The 12,881-nt window shown below is 36.9% G+C and overlaps 1 protein-coding gene across 1 annotated transcript in view; it reads left to right on the top strand.

Moving 5' to 3' along the window:
- The first annotated feature begins 6,947 nt into the window (after positions 1 to 6,947).
- Positions 6,948 to 12,881, top strand: part of LOC121330035 (PHD and RING finger domain-containing protein 1-like) — a 31,986-nt gene continuing 26,052 nt past the window's right edge. Inside the window, 2 exon segments of the mRNA XM_041276263.1 lie at positions 6,948 to 7,033; positions 9,142 to 9,259. Of these exon segments, the coding sequence (XP_041132197.1) occupies positions 9,166 to 9,259 (94 nt within the window). The 5' untranslated portion in view covers positions 6,948 to 7,033; positions 9,142 to 9,165.

The raw sequence follows: 12,881 nt of genomic DNA, 5'->3' as shown, positions 1-12,881 counted from the left end.
CGAGACGCCCCTGGTTTGCTCTCCTCTCCGACATGTTGTCAGATCAGCCGTGGCAGCTCCCGCTGCGCAAGGACCTCCTGAGCCAAGTGAAGGGGCTATTATGGCACCCGAACCCAGCCCAGCTCCAACTCTGGGTCTGGCCGGTGAACGGAACCGTCTATTCAAACGAGGTTTGCCAGATGCAGTAGTAGAAACACTACAGTCTGCTAAGGCGCGAGCACTAGAGCCCAGTACTCATACAAATGGAAAGTTTTCCAAGACTGGTGCATTGCCGAAGGTCACAATCCGGTGACCTGCCCTAATGAGACAATATCAACCTTCTTACAACACCTGTTTGACACAATAAAATCATAGTCCACTTTGAAGGTATACCTGGCAGCAATATCAGTGTGCTAACACATTTCCTGGCAGTGCAATTTCTTAAAGGGGCTCGGAGGCTTCGTCCTTCCATGAAAAGTATGGTAACCAAGGGGGATCTAAAAGTAGTACTGTGGGTCCTTATGGGTCCCCCATTCGAGCCCATGGCATCAGCAGAACTGGGCCCTGTTTCCTTGAAGGTGGCGTTTTTAATAGCCATTATGTCTGCCAGAAAAGTAAGTGAGCTTCATGCATTGTCCATCAATGATACATGTATGGCTGTCACTGGAAATGAGTCGCGGATAACATTAAGAACAAATCCAGCCTTTTTGCCAAAGGTGGTAGCTCCATTCCATATTAACCAACCAGTGGTTTTGGAAACTTTCAAACCTCCCCCGCACAAGTCACTGGCGGACCATAGACAGCACATGCTATGCCCCGTACAGGGTCTGCGCTGTTATTTGGATAGAATGGCGCCCTGGAGACAGTCCAACCAGCTGTTTGTCTGCTATGGGTCCCGCTCTAGAGGTCAGGCCCTATCGAAGCAACGTCAAGAGCACTGGGTGGCAGATGCGATACGCTTGGCTTATGAACAGATGGACTCCCCCTTAACGGGGGACATTATGGCCCATTCTACCAGGGGCCAGGCAACTTTGTGGGCTTTCCTTCATGGCGCCTCCTTAGATGAGCTATGCAATGCTGCTACATAGACAGGTAGTCAGACATTTGCACGTTTTTACCGGCTTGATGTTGCAAACCGAGCTAGACCCTCTCTGGGCTCTAGGGTGTTGCAGGCGGCATGCCCTTAGGTGTCATGTGGGCTCTGTGGCTATCGCCGTGAGGCTGTACTGTTAGCAATCTGAAGCCACGACAGCTTTGGTACAGCTTCCCATTTGCTTATGGTTGTCATTCCATTGAAAGGGACCGTTATGTTATTACCATAACCCTGGTTCCCTTAAAGAGAATGACAACCATTACCCTTCGAGGTTGTGTCCCCAGCTGACCTCTGTTTTCGAAAAAGAAAATGGCGATATGCTACTGTGAGGACGTCTCTCTTCAGCAGGAGGTGGGAGGGACTTCCCCCTCACAGCAGGGCAGCTGATAGCGCAGCTTTTTATATATGCTCAGTGATTACCACCGTGCAACAATTTTTTGTTCCTGGGTAGTAAATGTTATTTCCTAATTGCTTATGCATCAAAAGTATAGAAAATGGCTATTATTCCCCACAAACTTTGCTTTTGTGACTAGGACAGTGATATTTCAAAATATCACTATTTCCAATGGGAAAACGGGCAAATGTGTGTCTTTTCGTTCACATAAAGTCAGAAAAAAACAACATATGAATCCAAATTAACATGTATTTATACTAAAGTAATACAAAAATGACTACAAAAGATTTATAAATACAAAAGAAACATAAATACATGTTAATTTGGATTCATATGTTGTTTTTTTCTGACTTTATGTGAACAAAAAGACACACATTTGCCCGTTTTCCCATTGGAAATAGTGATATTTTGAAATATCACTGTCCTGGTCACAAAAGCAAAGTTTGTGGGGAATAATAGCCATTTTCTATACTTTTGATGCATAAGCAATTAGGAAATAACACTTACTACCCAGGAACAAAAATTGTGTTACATAGTGTTAGCGGTAAGACAGGGCTCTTCCCATTCGGTAATTGTTGTCATTCTCTTTCAGGGAACAAGGATTATGGTAATAACCTAACGTTCTTTGCTGTTCCCTCTCACAATGCAACTGTAGAGCGAGTTTCTTCACTGATGCAAAGCCAGTGGAGAAAGGAAAGGAACAACTTTACTGTTGAGTCTCTAAAAGGGATCCTGCTCGTACAGCACAACTTCAGGCATACATCTTGCAAAGACTTTTAGAGCTACTTCAACCATTGCTGAGAAAGATACGCTCTGCAGAGAAATATGCATGGCCACAAAAAGAAGCACTGTATGAAACGGATGTTTGGTGCACAGATTTGAGTTATCTTGCAAAGACTTTTTTGATTGCCAATCAATAAAGTACTGACTGTAAAAAGTTATGTGTATGTTTAATGCAGGCCATTATACTTCTTTTTAAAATAATTTTCAGATGTTTAAAGTATTTAGTATAAATTTAGTTTTTTCGTGTTCATTTTGCACAACGAAAGGTTAATCTTAAATAAAAATTGGTTGCCCGTCAGCAACCCCCCTGGGTAGTGTCCACTTTTTGAGGATCTGTAATATGGTAACCCTAACACTACCAATGCTTGTATCACAACTTGATTACTATTTCAAGTTGTGATCCAAGTATTTTACAGCATATGTGATTCCTAAGTGCTGTAAAATGCTCTAAAATTCCAACTGTTGCTTATCCTGGCAGGGTATAGGTTGATCAAATGAACCCCTGCGTTGAAAACCTGAAATTACATATTGACCAGGACACATTATAATGCTGTTGCTTTCTATATTTACACACAAAACACACACACACACACACACACACACACACACACACACACACACAGACACACTACGAAAATGGCCTGGTGCATATATTAAACTTGATTGTGCAACTTTCTACCACCACCCAGGCCAACTCAGTTGAATATGTATCGTTTTAAATCCATCCTACCCATAGCAGTAATTAACAATTATCCCACAAAATAACTTCAAAGTGGTAAACAAATAATGTATTCAAAGGTAATATTATATATTATTTCTTTTTACAATCCACTGTTATAAACAATATTTAAAAAATCCATAAATATACACAGCAAACCCTAATCTAACGGACTACGATTATTTCATGCTTATTATTATTATTATTTTTTTTAATTTATTGTTTGTTTTGATATTTGTTAGTTTTTAAAAGCTATGCAAGAACCCTAAAAACGTTTATAACTGTAAATCTGCACAACCATTTTCGGTTTTCTTATGCCTTTTCCATGGTTATAATATGCATTTACCATACCACTTTTGTCTTACGACTTCTGGCTTGGGCTGCAATCCCTCTGTATATCACACGTGTTACAAAGGCAAGCTTACACATTAATCACGTGATGTCCGAAAAGCAGGTTAGCCGCTGTCACACGCACAGTGGAATCAAAAATAAGCGCAATGTGCGTTAGTCAGTGGCTTTCCTACTGCTGGATCCAGCTTGATCGTTCTTACTGTAGCGATTCTGTAAATATAACAACATACTTGCCAACCCCCCCCCCCACGATACCACCATTAAAACTGACATTATGAAACTTACAACATACAATGTAAAAAATATCCCACAACAAAACGTTATTCAATATGCAATTCTTTACAAAACGTAATTCATTACGCAATTCTTTACAAAACGTAATTCATTACGCAGTACCTTTTTTTTTAATAACGTAGAATACACCTTCTGCAGGTTTAACTGCCTACATTTCAGTCCGTTCAACATCCATCAATAAACCCTTGAATACACTTTCATTATGTAATTAGCAAAGCATTTGTGACATTATCAGAATATATACTGAGTTTGTGTTGTGTTGTAGAAATTGAAATCAATTAGTATTAGCTTTAAAATTATATTTTAATAAAAGACTGACACCATTTTGAACTTCAGGCTTTTTAAGTATAGTTTTAGGAACACAAATATATTATGCTTTCCAACATATTAATACAAATATGAAATATATTTATTATAAATTGAACACCCTTTTTTTAGAAGTTCGTATAATGTTAAAAGGCAAATTACAGTATATTCTTTGTAACAATCCTATTTTATTTTAACCATTTAAAAAATAATACACAATATCAAAAAACAATGTAATTTCATGTATAATACTTACCTTAAATTATTCAGAATAAATAAATACAATTTGATCAAGAAGTTGACCATTAAAACAGTGATGCGCGTTTTTTCTTTTCTTCTTTAATATATAAAACAGAGCAGATACAAAATTACATTTCTTTAATATCACGCTTCTTAGCACTGAACTTTATTTCAGTTACAATACCAGTCCAGCCCACACCTCTGCCTACACAACCATCCCTGGCTATACAAATTTGCATTCACAGACATCTGGGTTAACCAATCAAAAGCAGTCGCTGAGTCCCTTTTCCCGCCTTATTCAGCCTCCTCTTATCACCAGTATACAGAGGCGTGTCTTCATCGCTGTGCGTTTGGTGGATTTCCATGAGTTATCGTTGGGGCGAGGAGCGTTCATTTCTGCACGTCTTACTGTGGGAATAAACCATTTTCACCCCATCGACTTCCTGCTACCAGCGGCTATTCACTTATATATGTATCGACGCAGTGAAAGACTCATATTAACAGAGGTTACCACAGGACAAACCGGAGGATGGGTGTTGCCTATTCGCGAAAGCACCGTAAAATTCGTAAAGAGCTCTACCCGTGTTTCTAAGTGGTAGAACTCTGTCCACTTGTATGGTTTTTCCATTAGAATAGTGCCAGTATGCACGTCCTTCAGATACAGCGTGATAAAATTCAGCGTCAGGAAAATATAAGCCTAAAACAGAATGAAGCCTGTAAACATCACTTCAAATATTTAGAAAAACAGGAAGCTAAACAACACGCAATGAGCCCATCTTTAATTGCTTAATGGTTAGTTAAAAACAGCAGGAACTAACCATAGTACAAATAGGTTCTAGCAATACGTTGAAAATGAAAAATAAAAACAGACGCTTATCCAATTATATTATTAGTGACTGAATCGGGGTCTTTCCAAATTGAAACATCACAGTACTTTATCTACAGTAGAGGTGCCTGCAAGTATTAAGTTAATATAGATAAATGCCAGCCAAGAAATATTAAGACAACTAATATTTTGTAATTCACTAGTATTGTATTCCTTTTTTGCTTTTGAATAATATTTTACTGAAATGATAATAACAGACACATAATAGTCATCTCCAAAAACAATGGTTATTAAAAACAAACAAACAAACAAAAAAAAATTATTAGCCATGTCATCATATACAATGCACATCATCAAAGAATAAGAACAAAGAAGAAAAGAATAATGTGATGACCCACAATAAATTGTCATCTGTAATCTCAAGATGGCAAATAATTAGTTACATGTGTTCCACAGACTTCCTGTGAGGCAAGGCAAGCAAACTGAGGACTTTGTTTGGCCTAGTGTACAACCAGATGTCTGTTTTAAAATGAAAATCCATGTTTGTTGTAATGTGTTTCTTTCAAAACTGCACACCTGAGAGCTGTGTAGCTAATGGGTGAGATGCATGGGGTTATTTTGCCAGCAACAATTAATTTAAATGAGTAATGCTCTGACCAACATGTGTTTTTAAAAACGACATGAGAAAACAGCCTAATTGATCTGGAATTCTCATCTAAGTTTTGTGGTCTCTATTTAGTCCAAACTTCAAAAACAAACATCATTGGAAGCCTCTGCTTTAAGAGGGCCAGGGCTGAATGATAGGGTTTTCACAGAGCTGAGTAGAGGCTGTCTTGGCACTGTGCCTAGTAAAAAGAAAAGTAAAAAGGGTTTTTATTGTTATATTGATATATTACCTCTTTCATCTGTTATATGGGGTTTTACCTTTTCAGAAAGAGTTCTTGACTTATTATCAATTTTCATAAATAGACTCCTATGGTCTTATGGGGGTGGGAGGGGGGATGGAAACCATTTCCCACTACATGTGACATGACCTAGGAAGTGCAAGTCTAAATGCATGGCTTGTAAACAGATATTTATTTTAGCTAATGTAGTACCAGATATCACTTTACATTTACCTCTTAAGAATGTTACTAAGGGTAAGAGCTACCGTTGGGTTGTCATTGTACGCACATTTTGTTCAAAATAAAAGTGCGTTTTTAATATAGTATTTTCATTTGTTTCTGAAAAACAAATGATTACAAACTTCAATAAAGTGTAAGGAGACAGTTTTTAACTTAATTGGACCCCACCAATGAGCTGCACATAGGAAACCTTGTCAGGAGAGGAGTTTGGCTTCTATGCCTTATTAAAGGAATGCAAACCAAGGATTTCAAATCAGTGTTCTTCCCTTTCATTCACTTTTCACACACACATGCTCAATGTGACGCAATGTTCCAAACCACAAGTGAATTCAAATAGATCCTTATATAGAATTGTTTTTTAATCCCTTATTCTGCAGCAACTGCCACCTGGTGGCTCATACTAGAAAGTACACTAGATCCTGAACGAAATGTGCAATTTAAAGCTGCAGTGGCCCACACAACCATGTTATAATTGTATACTTTTGTACAGGCGGTTCATAACTGATAGTAATAATAATTATTGGAATTTATATTTGAGTAATCTCGGTTTGTATGATATAAAGTTTCTGTGGCATTGTAATAATTTTTAAAGTGGGGGTGCTGAAAGCCATTGACAAAACTGTAACCCCAGTATATGGTGGAAGCCATGCAAAGCCAGGGTGTGCTACCGCACCGTCAGCACCCTTAGTTCCAGCGCACTTGCACAGTTTTGAATTTAAATGTTGACTTTCTACTGGTGCGGTTGATGTTGTTTCTTAGGTAGTATTGTACGGCTTAAATATGTACTGTCCCTTTAAGTGTGTAACAGTAATTCGAGCACATTCTATCATTTCCGTCTTCGAGACCAGCCGGCTGTGTCTGTCAACACATGTACTGTGGACAGCGAAATACCTAAAATAAACCTCACATCACAGCCCAGCGTAGGGTAGGTCCGAAACACCTTTAAGTACGGTATTTTATTTAAAACAGGAGGAGGAGGAGGAGGGAGAATGGTTATTAATAATTATACATTACAGAGCTTCAAAATAATACATGGATGGCTGATAAAATGTTTACATAAAATCACTTTCCAGCTTTAGCTGCACAAATTAGACTGGTCTCGTCAACAACAAAACAACCGTGGCCGAAGAAACGTCTGGAATTTGCCAGTTGTTTTATAAGGGTTTTGAGGGATTGAAGTGGATGTGTTTTGGTTTTATTTAAACAGGTTTAAATTTTTTGTGCTGGTAATTACATTTGCGACGTGACATAAAACGAAACCGACAACAAACGTGTGGTTTTTTTTATTGCAGGCTGATATAAACATAGATATATAATTGGCTGTACTATGAAAACAGTTGTATTTTATTATTTCTGTGTTAATAAACTCATTTTAGTTTGATTAATCACCTGCATTTTTACATTGTTTGCTCAGTTTGAGTTGCCGTATTTATTACACTATACATACACTTAGCCAGTGAAACAATAATAAAATAACCTAATAAAAGACACCGAAACGCACGTTTTGTTTTCTGTAAATAGTTCATTTTCATTGCACGTCGCTTACCTTCACTTGAATAACTAAGGACACAGTATGATTTTAGTTAAACAAGCCTTATTAAAACGGTGAAAATTGTTCAGAGAACAAATTACAGAAAGCATGAGGGCATTAAGCATATTATAAAACTGTATGTTTATACACCGTACACTGCAATATCGTAGAGACTATAACATTATGAATAAAAAGTTTTGTTCAAGAAATCAACAGGAAAGACTTCAAATATATTAGGTACCAGATATTTGCTAGTTTTAAAATAAACTACAGTAACCAATTAAGAGTGCATGCAAACGTTGTGATATTTTTAGTTTTACAGTACAGTTCACTAAATAACCTTCTATTGGCCAAAACCTAAAAAGGCCAGTGAATGAATAAATAAATAAATAAATAGCCACCCAATAAGCATCCAGTAAGCACACGGGGGTCCATTCAGTTGATCTAATAAGTGACAGTTCCTAATAATGCCAATGAGGATTCAAATTTGCTTACCAATTTTATGAAATCAAAACATTTAAACAGTGTTTGTGAGTTTTTTCAATGCATTATTGTCTGCAGTACTTTTAGATAATACCAGAGATGGTACTATGAAGTTGGTTTCACAGTTTAGTGACATTTCTTTTTTTAAATAAGAACATTTGTTTTGTAGGAAGTTTAGAAACCAGTACCCAACTTAATTAGAAGATCTATTGTGCATGTAAAACAAATGCTAGAATATACAGGTTGTATGTCAAGTTAGGTTTAAGTTTGGAAACTTGAAAACACAGCCACAAGGATGTGCGCTAGCAAATGATTATCCTCATGGATCTATTTCTAGACAGTGTTTGGGTGTACTTGTTTTGGGGGAACCCTTTGTTATAACAGTGAGCTATTGTGTGTGTTGCCCCTACCATTATGAAAGAGTGTACAAAAAGACATCCAAACTAACACACAATAAAATTATGACAGTCTCTGGTTTTTACAAATACATCTGCTTTATTTGCTGTAGCAGCTTTAGCGGGATTCCCCACTTTATAGGGAAAGCACTTGGTGATTGTATCAGAGTATTCCCTGTTTTGCCAATATTTTTGACACATGTAAGAACGGTTTTAGGCATTGGTACATTCCAGTTCTCACAATTTCTGGCACTACATTATTTGGGGAATTCAATGACACATTCTACTTGTTGAGATTGACATTTGATTTGTTATTATGGCCATCTTGTATTACAGTTATTATGTTCCTTGTAAACTTCCTTTTGAAAGTTTCTGTTTGTCCTCTTTGTATTAGGCCTATACCAAAAACAAAGCAGAGTGCAGGAGTTGTGTTTATGTGAAGTGCTTCATCAGTAAGAAGTGGTTTTAGAACAGGTGTCATTATAAGTGTCATTCTCAGCTATGCTTTATTTGGCGTCCCTTTGTGGTATAACAGAACGGCTAACCTTCATAAAACAAACACTGGGAAAGCAGTAGACAAATGAGCTATGTAACTAACTGAAATCTTTTTTTTCAATTTTGTAGTGATAATTTTTCTAATGACCGGCCATGGATGATGAGGACAGCCAGGATGAACTCATTAACAAGAAGGCATACATAGGCAAAGGCAGAAGACGAAGTGCCACCATACTCAGTGACGAAGGTAATTCATAATGCAAACTGGTCATAACAACAGAGAAATTAATTACAACTGTGTATTCAAGTATGATAAAATGCATTTGACTTCAGGTGCGTTAAATGTAAAAGACAGTGGTCAAACTTCATTAGGGATGCAACGGTTATGATTTTCCCAAACTGAAATCGTCATTTTCGTAAAACTCCAAACCTGAATGATATCAACAAAAGATAAAACTGAACTGAAACCGAAATTATTGTACAATGAAAAGGCAGTCGTAGCACATTTTTCTTAATGTAGACGGTTCATATTAACATACATTAATTATTTTATATACAGCTATGGCCAAAAGTTTTGCATCACCTAGAATTTTAGGATTGAGATATAAATTAAACTATATGAACATAATTTTGATCTTTTATTTTGCATCATGTAATCAAAGAAACTACCAATATCTCATAAGTCTACTGAAATCTGTGATAGTAATACAGTATTTCATGTTAGATTTTTTTTGTGATCAGTTGTTTTTTAGTTTTTAATAACAAAGCATAAAAAATAATAATAAAATAAACTATTTACAATATTGCCAATGCTTTCACATTAAAATAATAATAAAATAACTAAGAAAGTTACTACAATATTGTTATCTAAAAATAAAATTACATACCAAAAATAGAAGCTAGTATGAAGGTAATGGAAAGGAAGCCCATGTCATTTAAACATCAGCGTAGCCAAATCGGCAGCAGTTGCACTCCATGCCTGTATAGTTGTCAGGCGTGCCTTATTAATCCTGGCTGTGGAGCATTCCAAAAAACAATGCTTCTAAAGTCCGAGAGCCAGGTAGCAATCATAGGAGGAGTAGGGTCTATCCAAAGCCATAAAATGGATTTCTTGGCTGCAGTTAACCCTGCCAGAAGTATCCTGCTCTGGTGTAGAGAAAGGCCCAGGGAGGAGTCATCATTCAATAGAAATACAACCAGATTTTTTTTTATCTGAACCTCTGTCAGCTCAGTAATAGTTTGAGCTACACTGTCCTAGAACTCAGCCACAATCGGACATTCCCAAAACATGTGTAGGTATGTGCCCACTGCACCAGTCTGACAAACTGCACAGAGCGGACTAGGGGACCTTTTCATTTTAAACAGTATGTATGGAGTAGCATATGCTTTATGGATAAGTTTAAAGTGTATTAATTGTTGAGCTGGGTTCTTGGAAGCTAAAAACGTATTGTTCCGTACATTGTCCCCCAATCAGGAGAAAAGCCCAGCTTTTCCATTTAACGCTCCCAAATTTTTGTAACTGGCAGTATTTCATGCTTGTTTTAGCAATTGTCCATAGATAGTTGAGACTGCCCTTCGTGAACAGCTGTCTGTCACCAACCAGTCTATCAAAGTTTGAGGACATACATCTGAGTCCCAAGGAACCCCATAGGCACGTAAAGCTGCTTAAATATAGAAAATAAGAGAAACCTGGGTGAGAGAAGTCTTCCTTGAGTTCCTGGAACATTCGAAGGTCTTTACTGTTAAAAATATCTTTAAAACTATGCACACCTGTATTTGACCAGAAAGGGTATATAAAAGGCTTACCTCCTGTCAGTAAATGATTATTTATTTATATAAGTCCTGTAGTCTATGTGGGTGAACTATAACTGCTAACAAATTGCGCCAGGTGACCTTTCAGTCTCTGTTGGTCCATGTTTTTAAGGCTCTAACTTGAAAAGACCAATAGTATAGTTTAAGATCAGGAAGAGACAATCCACCATTGACCTTTGTGCATTGCAGTACTGTTAGACGAATGCGGGTACATTTTTCATTCCAAATAAATTTAGATATAATAGAATTGGCTTCCTTAAAAAGAACGATATGGGGATAGGGGTAACATAGAAAATAAAAAATTAACTCTCGGTAATATGTTCATTTTAATCGTGGCTATCCTGCCTTGTAAAGATAAATGCAAAGGAGACCATCTCTGCAGGTCTTGTTTAATCTTGTTGAGTGAAATAGTGTAATTAACTTTGTTTCAAAGTTGCAGAGGGGTGAATCTGTATTCCCAAATATGTAAATGTATTATCAGTTGGGATTGTAATAGGGAGTCCTGTATTCTTTGCAGCTAGATTTAGAGGCATTAAAATTGATTTAGCCCAATTAATTTTATAACCAGACATACTGCCAAATTTTGTAAATAGTGCTAGACAACAAGGAGTTGATTCTGAAATATTTGAAAGATATAAAAGAATGTCGTCTGCGTAAAGAGAAATGTAATGTTTTGAGCCTGCGGTTGTTATTGGAGAGATATCTGTACTTTGTCTAACATTTTGAGCTAACGGTTCCAACGATAGAGCAAATAGCAATGGGGAGAGAGGACATCCTTGACATGTTCCCTGTTGAAGTTTAAAAGGGGAGGATTGACAATTACCAGTCATCACAGATGCCAAAGAATTGTTATATAGTACTTGCACTATATGGATTAAACCTGGACCAAATCCAAAGCATTCCAAGACCAACCAGAGGTAGTGCCACTCAATTCGATCGAATGCCTTTCCCGCCTCCAGGGAAAAAACTGCACATGATTCAGAGTGGGAGGCAGCATCACAAATGTCATGTAGTAATGTACGAATATTGTCAGAAACTAGACAGCCTCTCATGAAGCCTGTTTGAGCAAAGTGGTTCAAACTAACAGTATATTGTTCTAATCTAGAAGCCATGACCTTAGCATAGAGCTTTGCATCCGTGCATGTAAGGGAAATTGGACGATAACTGGAACATTGATTTGGATCTTTTTTTTGTTTCAATAATAGTGAGGTTAAGGCTGTATTTTCGTCCCTATGAAAAGAGCCTGTTTCAGTAGCATAGTTTATAGAGTTCAATATAAGAGGACCAGCTATATACTATATTGCTAGGAAGAACTCGGGAGAGGCCATCTAAGCCCGGAGACTTGTGCTTTTTCACAGATTTAGTTCCCTGTTTTAATTCTTCTAAGGTAATAGGTGCATTAAGAAGTTTACTTTGATCAGGATCCAGTTTACGTAGATTTAGTTTGCTTAGAAATGTTTTACAAGCAGCGTGATCTGTAGTGGTCTCTGATGTATATAATTTGGAATAGTATTCTTGAAATGTTTTATTAATTTCTTCAGGTTTTGTAACCAATATATTAGTTACAGTTTTAATCGCGCTAATTTCTGCAAAACATTCATTATGCTTTAGTCTCAGAGCCAGTAATCTACTAGGCCTTTCTCCGTGGTAATAATAATTTTGCTTGGTGCGATGAATGAGGAATTATGCTCGCTTTAAATTTGGTTTTGAGAATATTTAATGGTTTTGGTCTATCATCAGAAAAAGCCTGCTTCTGTTCATTCTCTAAAATTTGAATTTGGGTTTCAAGATTAATAATTTGTTTGCTTCTAGAGGTGTGTATATGGGAGGAAAATGCAGTGCAATTACCTCTCAGAAAACACTTAGTAACTTCCCAAAGAACCTGAGGATTCTTAGCAGAACTGAGATTAAACTTAATAAATTATTGTAGTTTATTATTAAGTTGTGTAATAAACTCTGAATTTTTTGTAATAGAGAAGTATTAAAGCGCCATCTCTTTGCACGTGGAGGGCGTATTGTAGGTAATATATTACACAGTACAGGGAAATGATCAGAAA

Source organism: Polyodon spathula, chromosome 17, assembly GCF_017654505.1.
Source record: "Polyodon spathula isolate WHYD16114869_AA chromosome 17, ASM1765450v1, whole genome shotgun sequence".
Classification (NCBI taxonomy): Eukaryota; Metazoa; Chordata; class Actinopteri; order Acipenseriformes; family Polyodontidae; genus Polyodon; species Polyodon spathula.
This window is presented reverse-complemented; position numbering and strand designations above follow the sequence as displayed.